The sequence below is a fragment of the Mus pahari genome, chromosome 16, assembly GCF_900095145.1.
Source record: "Mus pahari chromosome 16, PAHARI_EIJ_v1.1, whole genome shotgun sequence".
Lineage (NCBI taxonomy): Eukaryota > Metazoa > Chordata > Mammalia > Rodentia > Muridae > Mus > Mus pahari.
Window position 1 is genome coordinate 46,375,503 of NC_034605.1, and position 12,514 is coordinate 46,388,016.

At 42.7% G+C, this 12,514-nt stretch overlaps 1 protein-coding gene across 1 annotated transcript in view; it reads right to left on the reverse strand.

The window, feature by feature from the left end:
• The window catches only part of Ranbp9 (RAN binding protein 9), a 74,557-nt gene that overhangs the window by 61,594 nt on the left and 449 nt on the right, over positions 1 to 12,514 (reverse strand). Inside the window, exon 2 of the mRNA XM_021215456.2 lies at positions 12,267 to 12,514. This exon is cut by the window's right edge and continues 21 nt beyond it. Coding sequence (XP_021071115.1) covers positions 12,267 to 12,514 — 248 coding nt within the window. The remainder of the gene's footprint in view (positions 1 to 12,266) is intronic.

A 12,514-nucleotide genomic window follows, 5' to 3' on the forward strand; every position in this document is an offset into this window, starting at 1 on the left:
CCTCCATGGCCTCTGCATCAGTTCCTGCTTCCTGGCCTGCTTGAGTTCCAGTCCTGATTTCCTTGGTGATGAACAGCAGTATGGACATGTAAGCTGAATAAACCCTTTCCTCCCCAACTTGCTTCCTGGTCATGATGTTTGTGCAGGAATAGAAACCCTGACTAAGACAACAACAAAAATACAACTCTGAAAAAAATTAGTGCTATCTCTTAGACAAAGCTAGTAAGATCAGATACACTGAGCCTGTCTCTAACTTTGCTCATCAGATACAAGATTATTATTTTAAAACCTGTAGTTTTAAGAAAAAGGAGAGAAGAGAGGAGTCATGCCCAGAAGTGCAGGTTTGTCATCTCACTGAGGCAGGAGGATGGAAATTCATTGTCTGCTTAGCTTAGAAACTGAATCCAAGTTCAACCTGGATTAGTTGGTGAGATCCTATCTCAAAATAAAATGTAAAAGGAGGCTAAGGATACAGTGGGCTCCTAACACAGGCAAGAAGGCCCTAAATTCAATCCCTACTGGGGGGTGACATCCAAACAGGATCACAGATATCCACACTCTTTCTTCATGAATCTCACTTTAAATCTTTTTTTTTTTTAATGTTGGGAAATGGGGGGATGCGTCATGTATCAGAGAACAACTTTATAGTCATTCTTTCCTTCCACTTTTGTGTAGGTTCTAGGGATCTAAGTCTGGTCTTCAGGTTTCATAGCAAGTGCTTTTACCTACTGAGCCTTCATGCCGATTCCCAATTTTAAATCTTTTTCAGACAGGATCTCACTATGTAACTGTGGCTGTCCTGGATCTCACTATATATATATATATATATATATATATATATATATAATGTTAACCTCACACTAGAGAGCCGCCTGCCTCTGCCTCTCAAGTGCCACTATAACTGCAAAGCCCTCAATGCTAATTAGATGTTTATATAACTCTACAAGAAAATTACTTTAAACTACATTACTTTAAAACTCTAAAGTTAGCAAGACTAGCTCTTGATAGACTGTATTCAACAATCTGTTGATTCCATTTAACCGAAAGGGGAAAAGTTGAATAAAGCCCACTTCTATCTACTCTTCAACAGCCAGCCAGCCAGTTAATACCTTTCTGGAAAGAGTAAGTCTGCCTTCTCACACACTCCCTTAGAAGCTATCACAGAAACATTCCCGCCGAAGCCTCCCCACTACCCTAGAGACACACTGCGAGACACACTGCTGCAAACCTTGCTGGCCTGTCTTCTGGATGCTCCCTTTCCTCTTCTGTTCAGTCATGTCAGCCCCTGCTCTAGTCACAGTGTAGTGTGCTGCTCCTGTGACTGGAAAGCTGTCCTTCCTTAGGTTGCTCAGGTCCTCCCCACACTTTACTCTAGAGGAACTTCAATCCAGCAACATGGCTGCTCTGGCAAGGGATCACATCCAAAGACCGTGTAGGCCTATGTGATCTGGCCATACTTATCATAGATTACAGTATGATCTGGCTGGAATACAGACACACCCTTACAATACAGACTTCCCTAACAATGAAGGTAAGGTTAGTTTGCAGAAGGAAGCAGCCATGTTTTAAGGTGATGCCTAATTGAAGGGCAGACAAAGTGACAAATCAGAGAAAGATTTGACAGAATGAGTCAGAGATAGGATATCTCACAAAAATAACACAGGAAAGAGGCTACTTAAGAGCAGTGCAGGGAAAAATGGAAGGGGGGGCAGTTTTATGCAGACAGTTTTACAGAGGCAGGTTGCAGAGAGAACAAGGTAGACACAGGTAAAGACATAATGAGCCAGAGAATAATAAGCCAGAAGATTAGAACATATTGCAAAGCAAAATTAATATGAGACCAAGCAGAGCAATTCAGTCAGAAGCCTAGAGAAGGCAGATTGAATCAGTCATCTTGAAAGATCAGACTGTACAGAGGCTAGAAGCTTCAAGGCCTAAGCCTAGGAATAATTAGAACAGAGAAAGAAATGTTCTGGCCTCGGCCCGAACTGTGTATGCACACAGTTTGGGTAAGGCTCCCATCTCAACCTTCATCTGAGGACATAAAAGTGACATTTACACTTTAGACCTTGGCTCAAGCTTATCTGTCTCTAACACTGGCTAACTTCTGACTTGGTCTTACCTCATTTTTAGATATTCTTCCAGCAGCATATGTCTCTCTTATATGACACTAGCATGCTAGTACTTACTTGTGATTATCATAGGCTTTCTACTCCAAATTAAAGCACACCTTCCCAGGCCTACATTCTAGACTCTGGCACCTACCTGCAACTATTCCATCTCAGAAATACTAAATACTAACCAGGCCTCTTCTGCTACAACAAAATATAATCCTTAAATACAAATTAGTTCACTTGCATTAAATATGGGCATGGTGCTAGCATAATATGCCACTTACTATATATCAATTTTCTCAATAACTGATAAATTTTTAGAAGCTTAGCAATATACAACAAAGGCCTTGAAGAGAAAGAGCTGGGATTCTTACAGAAGAATATCCCTGTGGTGCACAGCATTTCAGGAACCACTAAGCATGCCACTATGTTAAACCATCGCCATCAGGGCAATACAGCAAGGGTCACAAGTTGGAGGTGCTAGTTAGTAAGGTTTCCTCTATGAGCACAATTTCACCCATCTCATTTCCAGCACACATGTACAACAGTATGAGAAGCTAAAAGTATGAGAAAATTAGCCCACAATCCCTCAAGATAGCCTTTTATCAACTAAAGTTCAGAATACAGTTTGAGTTTGCTTTGCTCTTACCTAGACTCCATTAGTTTCTAAAGTTACCGAAGTCAACACTTTCCCCTCTTCCCTAAGGTTATTTCAAACATGTGTTATCCAGTTAAGATTATTTTATCAAGCTGGGTAGAGTGCTTTACATCTTCAATCGCAGCATTCAGGAGGCAGAGGCAGAGGCAGAGGCAGAGAATCCTGAGTTCAAAGTTGTTTTCAGCCTGCCTGGGCTATATTGGACCCTATCACAGTAGTTCTCAACCTTCCCATTGTTGTGACCCTTTAGTATGCTTTGTTCATGTGGTGGTGACCCCAAACCATAAAATCATTTCATTGCTACTTTATAACTCTAATTGTGCTAGTTATAAATTATAAGGCAGGAGCCAGGTGGTGGTGGTGCACGCCTTTAATCCCAGCACTTGGGAGGCAGAGGAAGGCAGATTTCTGAGTTCAAGGCCAGCCTGGTCTACAGAGTGAGTTCCAGGACAGAGGCTATACAGAGAAACCCTGTCTCGAAAACAAAACAAACAAAACAAAATTATAAGGCAGGATATCTAACATGCAATCCCTGTGAAAGGGTTATTCGACACCTCCCCCCCACAAAGGGGTTGCAATCCACAAGTTAAGAACCACTGCCCTATCAGAAAGAACAGGAGAGAAGTGAGCGGTGGAGAAGGAAGATGGGGAAGGAGAATAAAAGGGGGTGGAAAGAACCTAGACTATTTTGTCAAACTGGGCCTGGTGTGTTGACCTGTCGCCCTGGCTACTTAGGGTGCTGAAGGAAGAGGCTTGCAAAAATCAATGACTACTTGGACAACTTATGCAAAAATCAATGACTACTTAGACAACTTATATAGACCCTGTCTCAAAACAGAAATTAAAACAGGCTAAGGATACAGCACAGTGGTAAACCATTTATCCAGAATGCACTGAAACTCTAATACAAAGTAAATCACATTCTTCATTCTACCCTGGAATTTTTGCCTGTCTCCTAAAATGATTTGTGTTCATTATGGGTCTTCATATTATATGGTTTGCCTAAGTCACAGTACCATGTATCCACGACTACAGTACCAAACAAGATATTCTCACTGTCCTAAAAATACCCTCCATGCTTAATCTATTTGATACCATTTCTTGAATGGCCACCTTTTTTCATTGTCTCCACAGTTTTGCCCTTAGTACTAAGTCCTTTTAGATAGGTTGCCTTCTTAGGAGTATGTAGTTCAAATTGATACGTCTGCTTGACCTGATGACTCATTTCATTAGTCACTGATAATATCCCATGAAATCAAACTTAAGTCTCTTGATCCCATCACCAATTACTGAGCGGTATCTTGGTTGCTACCACTTTGTAAAGACCATAAGTAAATCTGCTGCAGATACTGATGCAGGACAGAGGTGTAGCTCAGTTACAGTCTTGTCTCCAAAGCCAAACTTGGAGGGACAGGATTAGTTCAGATGCAAGTTTCTGTGAGGTTTAAGTAAGAGCCTACTTGGTGATTCAGCTGCTGGGGAGTAAGGTAAAAATATATTTGGCTTTGTCAGAAACTGCCAAACCATTTCCAAAGTGGCTCCATCATTTTGTATCCCCACTAACAATAATGTGAGCTCCTGTTGTTAGATATCCTCAGCAGCAACTGACACACCGTCAGGCTATCATTACAGTTTAGCCATTCCAATGCACGTGTAGTTCCTTTTTTTAAAAAAGGCTTTTCATTTCAATTAACCAGGTCAAGCACTTACACCTTGAAGCAGGAAGCAGGATCTAAGGCTGCAGTCAGCCACATGCAATACTGGCACAAATGCCAGTGGAGACTGAAGTAGGCTTGTAGACCATTAGGACTGTGATAACTGCAGTGCCCTGCTGCAGTGTTAAAACGTTCCACTCTTAAGTAACTACCCCAGCTCCAGGCTTCCAGAGTTGTTATTTTTAACACACAGCTGTGTGGAAAACAGAGTTTTCTCAGCAATGCATTTGTGGCACAGGAGCATGCATGCCTGCTGTCTTCCTGCTTTAAACTTTATCTAACTCTCTAAATCTTTCCTTGGGAGTTTTCCCTTCTTCGAGGACAAGCTTACACGAGAATCTCTGACAAGGCCTCAAATGCCCTTCATGCGCCTATCCTTCCACCACCCATACAAGCAAAGCCAGGGCCATGGCCTTTCCTTAGGCTCAGTCCCCTTCCCTGCTATGGCCCCAGACCTCAGCCTCTGCTGAAAAGTCTAACAATGCAGCAAATGATGACACTGTGAACATCACCTGCCCTTTCCCAGGGCTACCTAGATATCTTTAGTCAACCTGTTTCAATTATTCTAAAAGGCTCCCCCACATATTCTTCATTGGCAGCAAGCTTTTAAGTTCATTTTGTGAGGAAAAATGGAGGCCATTAGATGTGGTCATAGTCAGCTCTCCACTCTGCTACCCCAAAGTGGTCTGTGTCCACACCAATCTATGTCTTCCACTACTTTAAGAGGGAGAGAAGGAACTCTCCTCTCTCAGACCAATCACCTGTGCTCTGAAACACAACCACTGGCCTTGACCCACCAGCCCTCAAGCTTGCTTTAATTTCACCTCAAGCTTTATGATGTCCCCACAATAAACACATCTTTCTCACAAAGCTGTGCCTCTGTTATAAACCATTGCCATTGTCAGTATTATCATTAAGGTTGGTAATGAATAACCTGAACTAAAATCCCAGTCTCATACCAATGTTAACATCATTTCAATTTTATCCACAAACTAAATTAAGATCGACTTAGAAATGACATAACTGTTGTCACAGTGCTTTCGGATTTTAAGGGAAGTCTTGAGTATGTGGGATTTGCATCTACCTTGATGAATCTAGCCTTCAGTTAAAATGGAACCAACTATCCATTATTAAAAATAGAAAACATTTCTTTCCATATCCTCTCTACTTGAACCCCTCCTTCCACTTATTCTTTTAATCCCTGACACTTGAGTTTTGCTCCCATCATGGAATACAAACTCCTCTCCCTAAGGCTACCATGGCCTCAGTCCAAAACCAAGGATAAACTTTCCTGGCCTAATCAACTACACACCACTGCACCAGGAGCCTCTCCCTCCTCTCTCATCTCCTTGGCTCAGCTCCCTTGGCACTACTCTTCTTTCCACTCATGCTCCACAAAACCTTGTCTTCTTGGGCCCCCACATGCTCTTCATGATGCAGTGTTCTGCCTCTGCCAGAGTTTTCTCTCTCCACACACTCAAACACTCTCAGTTCAACTACCACCCCAAGGTGAGTCCTAAAACTTCTAACAGACACCCATCTTCCCAACCCTTTCCCAGAAGGCAGTGCCTCACACTGCCCCTAATGAAGAAAGTGGGGCTCAGACTATGTTGGTCCCACAGTACTGCATTTTATATCTACCCTCACTCTGAACTAAATCAGCACAGGTGTTATGGTTTTGCTGTGAACTCTCCCTCACAGGTATATGTGTTTGAAATTGGTCCCTTGCTGTTAGCTCTATTTGGGAAGGCTGTGGGACCTTTAAGAGGAAGCATCCATTAAGCTGGAACCCACTGAGTGGCTGGGAGTGGGTCGGAGGCCAGAGAAGCTCTCCTTCAGCCTAACTTGCCAGCTGCCACCCTGAACCCCACTATGTCTTCCCCACTATGGAAGACTGGGGACCCTCTCAAGAGTGGACAGAAGAAAACCAACCCCCCCCCCCATTGCTTCTGTCAGTTATTTTTGTCACAGTGATGAGAAAAGTAACTAGCACCCCACCTGAAGATCACCATGCACACAATAATGACCCAAGAAAAGCTCTAGCCAATAAACTGAGAAGTAGCTCAGCAGACACCATCCTTCCCCCAGGACTTCAGAGAAGATAAACCAGCCATAGGGAAAGACTCAAAATCTGCAACTATAGCTGAGTCTCAGCTACAGAACAGGCACAGCCTTGTGAATTTCCACTGCTGAGATCAGGTAAAGAACCTTGATTCCAAAACACTTACTCTGCTCCTTCTGTAAGGCTCCCCCACCCCACTCCCCGAATCTCCTGGTTTCCATGAAGAATGAAGATTAAGATTCACATTTCTGAGGCTTGGCATGAGGGCACAAATCTTTAATTTCAGCATTCAAAAGGCTGAGAGGCAAGTGGATCTCTGAGTTCAAGGCCAGCCTGGTCTACATAGCAAGTTCCAGGCCAGCTTAGGCTACACAGTGACAATCTGTCTCAGAAACAAAAGGTTCCCATTTTTACTTATCTTCAGGGATTTTAAAATACAGTGCTAACATCTTCCAAAATCTATTTGACTCAAGAACTCAATAGAGCTAGGAACCCAATCCTTGATTTCTCTCATTATTCCTCATATCTCAGTATTACCTTCAAAATCTCACAGATATATCTGCTTTTCTCTACCCCTTCCAATCTATCTTTCAACCAGTTGTGTAGTCTGACAAAAATAAAAATGAGCCAGGCACTTCCTATTTGAAATCTCTGGACGATTCTCCAGCTCCTACAGAATAAGGTCTCAGCTTAATAAATGTTCATTCACTAAGGTCCCTCCCTTCATGCTTCCAGATCCAAACCCTTAGAACAATGACTGCCTCCCCCATGCTTTTGATCTTCCTTCCTTCACCCAATCCCACACCTTACTCTTATCTTTTAAGCTTGACCACTGAGCTTAACTTCTCCAAGAAACTGTAGGTTCTCAACCTTTGGTGGGCCAAACTACCCTTTCACAGGGGTCACCTAAGACCATGGGAAAACAGGTATTTACATTACAATGGTAACAGTAGCAGAATGACAGTTATGAAGGAGCAACTAAAATAACTGTACGGCCGGAGTCACCACAGCATGGGGAACTGGATTAAAGGTTAAGGAGGTGAGAAGTACTGCAATCCTCTCCAGGGTCGGCCGGAGTTAGACACTATCGTCCACTGTACCCTTCTAACACTTTTCTTACTATTCCATTTTATGGTCCTTGAGTTCTGGGAGGTCAAAGATGGTATTTTAATCATTTTTAAGGCCAGAAACCAGTACCAAGTAAACATGTCAAAAAGGATTAAGTGAAAGAATGGGCTGAGAAAACAAGGCATACATTCAAACTTACCAGAACTTTCTACCCTATATTCATTATTGCTACTTAGGTTTTTTTCTGAGTATAATTATTAAATATAATCAAAGCCAATTTATCAAATTTTAGCAAAGAGATCTCAGTTCACATTTAATTTCTTTGATTTTTCTTGTTTTGATACAAGATCATACATACTCTGAAGGCCAGGCTGGCCTACAATGTCCACCTCTACCTCCCACATATCCTGAGATTACAAATATTTACCACCATGCCCAGTATAAATTCTCTGATTTTTAACATTCTCTTAAATTGCCCCTTTATAGCTTGAGTGTGAGTGCACGAATGTGCATAGGAAATGAGGTGTCTTCCTCAGTCACTCTTCAGTCTTATTTTATGATCTCTCACCGAACCCGGAACTGGCTGTTATCTGGCTGACAGATCCCCAAGATGCACCTGTGTTCATCCGGCCAGCCACCCCCTGGCCTCAATCACACACCCACACAACCTGGAGTTTCAGGCACAGACTGATACAACCTGCTTTCCTATGTGTGGTGGTGATCAGAGCTCCTGTCCTCATGCTTGTATAGGAACCACTTTATCCACTAAGCAATCGTCTTAGCATCCTTGCAATCTTTAACAGACCTCCTCCCTGTAAGCAAATGATTGTTAAAATACTCCTGCAGACCTGAGGTGAGCCAGAAGAATGGCTCACTGAATAGGAGTGCAGCTAATGACTTCAATTCCCTTGGACCAACAAGAAAGAAAACCAACTTTTCAAGTTGTCCCCTGACCTCCACATGTGCATGCCTATAACATGCAACCACACATAAGCCTGCATGCACACACATAAATAAAAAAGATAGTAAAACTACAAAAATGTTCAGTAATGGTATTTAGTAAGGGTTAAAAAGTAATAACTGCTGGGACTTGGGGAGATGGCTCAGCAGTTGAAGAGAGTTTAATGCTCTCCCAGGACCACAGTTTGGTTCTTAGCACCTATGCCAAGTGGGTCACAACTGCTAGTAACTCCACCTGCAGGGGATCCAGTGCCCTTTTCTGAACACCAGGGCACATGCACTCAGGCATACATACCTCCCCTGACCAAGCCCACTAAAATCAATATCTACTTATTAAGATATTGTTAAAGATGCTTCAGTTAAAAGGTATAATTCCCCATTTCATCACTTCCTTGGTCCACCAAGTTTCAATTCTTTGACATTTGTCCTAAGTATTTTAAGGCAGGAGTATCAAAGTGCCCAACTTTTCTGGAGTATTATTGAATTTCAGTTCACCTTTTCCCCTAGTTTCAGAAATACCCCTGATGTCAAATGTCTTCCAGAAATGAGAGATTAACTTACACAAATGGAAAGATGGAGAAAGAATGAAACAAAGATCATAAAATTTGGTGACAGCAAAAATTAGGTTTCTTTAAATTTTTAAAAAATGTATTTAATTTTTTTTTTTGTGTGTGTAGAAGTGTCCTCCCTACATTCATGTATGTGTTCCTAGTGCCTAGAGAGGTCAGAAGAGGGCATCAGATTCCCTGGAACTGTAGTTATGGATGGCTGTGAGCCACCATGTCAGTGCTAGGAATTAAACCCAAGTCCTCTGTAAGCTCAACAAGTGCTCTTAACAGATGAGCTGTCTCTTTAGCCCCTCAAAATTAATTTTCAATCCTAGCAAACTTGTGACTTGAAAAATCTAACCTTCAGGTTCAACACACCTTCCCACTTAACACACCTACTTGTGTAGGATCTGTTTGTCTCTGTAAAGCATCCTGATAGTGAGTGAGGGGGGGGTTGGGAGTGGGAGGGAGTTGGGGGAATGATGAAATTGGGTATTAAAACATTAGGCTCACCAAATCCAATGTCATTATTAATTAAATGTTTCTTTAATATTCATCAAAAATAAGGTTATTATTAAATCTAAACCTGTCACTTTAAAAATACTGACAATTTTTTAAAATAAGAGGGCTATCCCCAAGTGCCAACAAATCTGATGATGACCTGGATTAGAACCTAGGACCCACATGGAAGAAAGAGAAAACCCACTCCCACAAGTTGTCCTCTGAGCTCCACACCTGCACCATGCCACACAGACAGGAACACACATACACAGTGTAAAAAGGAAAGATCACTATACACAGTTCTATAGACACCGAGACTCTTCTGTAATTCAATGCACTTTATCTAGCCATCTATCAATGTTAACACGGTGCCTTCAGATCACTAAAGATAAGCTGCTTCGATAATCAGCATTCCCAATTTAGAAAAAAACATTTTAAACACAGGATGTGTTCAGAGGAAAAGAAAGAAATGATCATAATTCTTGGAAAATTTTGTAACACAGAAAAATGCAAATAGTAACTTTTCACGTTAAGGAAATGCGCACAAGAATACATTACATAAAACATCTCCTCTTAAATGTGCTTTTTAAGTTTTACTATTCACTACCTACAGCACCTCCTTTTGCTGCTGAGTCAAAGCTGCCCCACGAACCTGGTGTCCTCTCAAAAGACACACAGGAAAAATAGCAACTGACAGAAAGCACAGACTTTAAATAACAAGACTAGATGAAGGCTTGGAAAAGAGACAGTCTTTGTAATTCTGGAAAGGGAGACAAAGAGGAGAGAAAAATGGGGAAAGGGATGACCACCACAAATCTGTCCTCCAGAACTCACGCTCTATGTTTATGAAACAGCGAGGTTTCCAGAAAGTGAATCTCAATGTTACACAACACAGAGCACTAAAAAGGCCAACAGAGAGAGTAACTGCGACAACAGTATCCTAATATTCAAGCCCCAACCACACAAGCATGCATTTGTCTCTGGCCCAGATGATTCATTTTACATAAAAGAAGTAAACACAGCTAAGCAAGGTGTATCACAAGGCTAAGTAAGCCATAATCACGAGTTTTAAGCGAAAATTCCGTACAAGTATCCAGCTCAACTCCCACATCACTCAGCAGAGGCTGAGGCCCGCTCTTGTGACATACCTAGTATCACCAGTGACTGCTAGGACTCAGGAAAGCTAGGATTCTTTGTTCACTAATCTCCCCTACACACACACACACACACACACACACACACACACACAGAGTCTCTGCCTTTACAAGCTTTTTATTTACTATAAACTACAAATTTAAAATGATAAAGTTTTGTCAAATCTAACAAAAGCATTCTGGCTGCCAAAACAGAAGTAAACACTTCATAACATAGCACTCACTGTTCACACACATTTAAAAACAAAATTAAGTAACAATCCACGGGGAAAGCAACAAATGTCCTAACTAAAAGGAAGGAAAAAAAACTTCAGTATTTTGAAATTTTCAGCCACTTACATCAAGGAACATAACGTTCAAAATAATAAGTACTTCTTTGGATCTATGGCAAGAATAAAAAGGGATGTTCAACAAGGCCCATCTTTGTGGAGATTCTTCACAGCCAAATCATTCAGCACATTTCTAATTAAATAGTAGCCGATTTGTCAAGATTTTTCGCAAACCCTGTTCTGAATTCTTTCAGAATCTTACAGCAAGGTTGTTTATATCCTCTACAAACAAGTCACTAGGAGCCAAAGACCCTTCCTTTAGAGCCAATCAAAAAGAGCCTGCTTAGAACGTAAAATCCTCTGCTTTAGATTTAGGGCCTAAAACTGTGCAAACTGATGCCACTGCATTTTTCTTTACTACCCCTTCCACACAGCTAAACTTGACATATGCCGTTAATCTGAGCTACATTTCAAAAACCCCTACTGCCATTTATAATCTTCTATACAACCGGTTTGCTTAAAGCTTTGTTTTAACCTAGGAAAAAGTGGGGACGGAAGAAAGCAGCCTAACGAGGTTTAACTTTGTTAACTGCAGGTGCAAAATATAAGTCAGGTTTGGTTTTTTGAAAATGCTAATTGGTATGTTTTAAAACCCTTGTTTTCAACAAAACTTCATGTAACACCAACCCGGAAACAAGGGGCATTTCCAATCCGGAGTTAAGGTGGGGGTGGGGAGAGGTTCTGCTCCCCGAAGAAAACAGGGAATCCTGAGGTTCCCCTCCCACCCTCCCAGTTGCTTTCAGTAAGGTGCAATGATGGCCAACTTGGGCCCCTTGTCCTTTTGTCCCCCTAGACAATCTCTGGCCTAATTTGGGACAAATCCTCCACTGATCACGCCTCCCTCCCCCTCCTGTAGATCTCTGCTCTCCCTTAATTAGAAACTGTACCTCAGAATCGTGCCTCTCAGCCCTGCTGCGTAAGAGGAGCTGGCCTGACCCTCCACCTGGAGAACAATGTAACCCAACTCCGGCCCATAGATTTATCTCCAGGAAATCAGAAAGTGCGATGTGTCTGGTCATCCCGGATTCCCTCAAAGCATCCAGCTCCGGGCCTAGGGATCCCAGCTCCTTCCCACCTGGGACCCCACTCTCACTTTCCCTCGCCCAGAGCCTCGCCCCGCACCGTCCGATCTCTCGGCGGGACCCCGCGCCCTGTACCTTTGTAGTGCACCCGCAGGTTGTTCTGCGAGAGGCCGATGTAGCTGAACTTGTCCTTCGGGCTCCAGGACCGGGGCAGCGGCGTCTCCTGCTCATCCACAGCCGGGTAGAGGCGCTTCAGCCGCCTCTGCAGCTCCTTCTCCTGCTCGTTGAGGGCCGAGTCGCCGTGCGGGAAAGGGGCAGCGGCGCTGCTACCCGCCGCCAGGCCCGAGACCGGGACGCCTGCGGCCGGGCCGGGGCCCATCGCC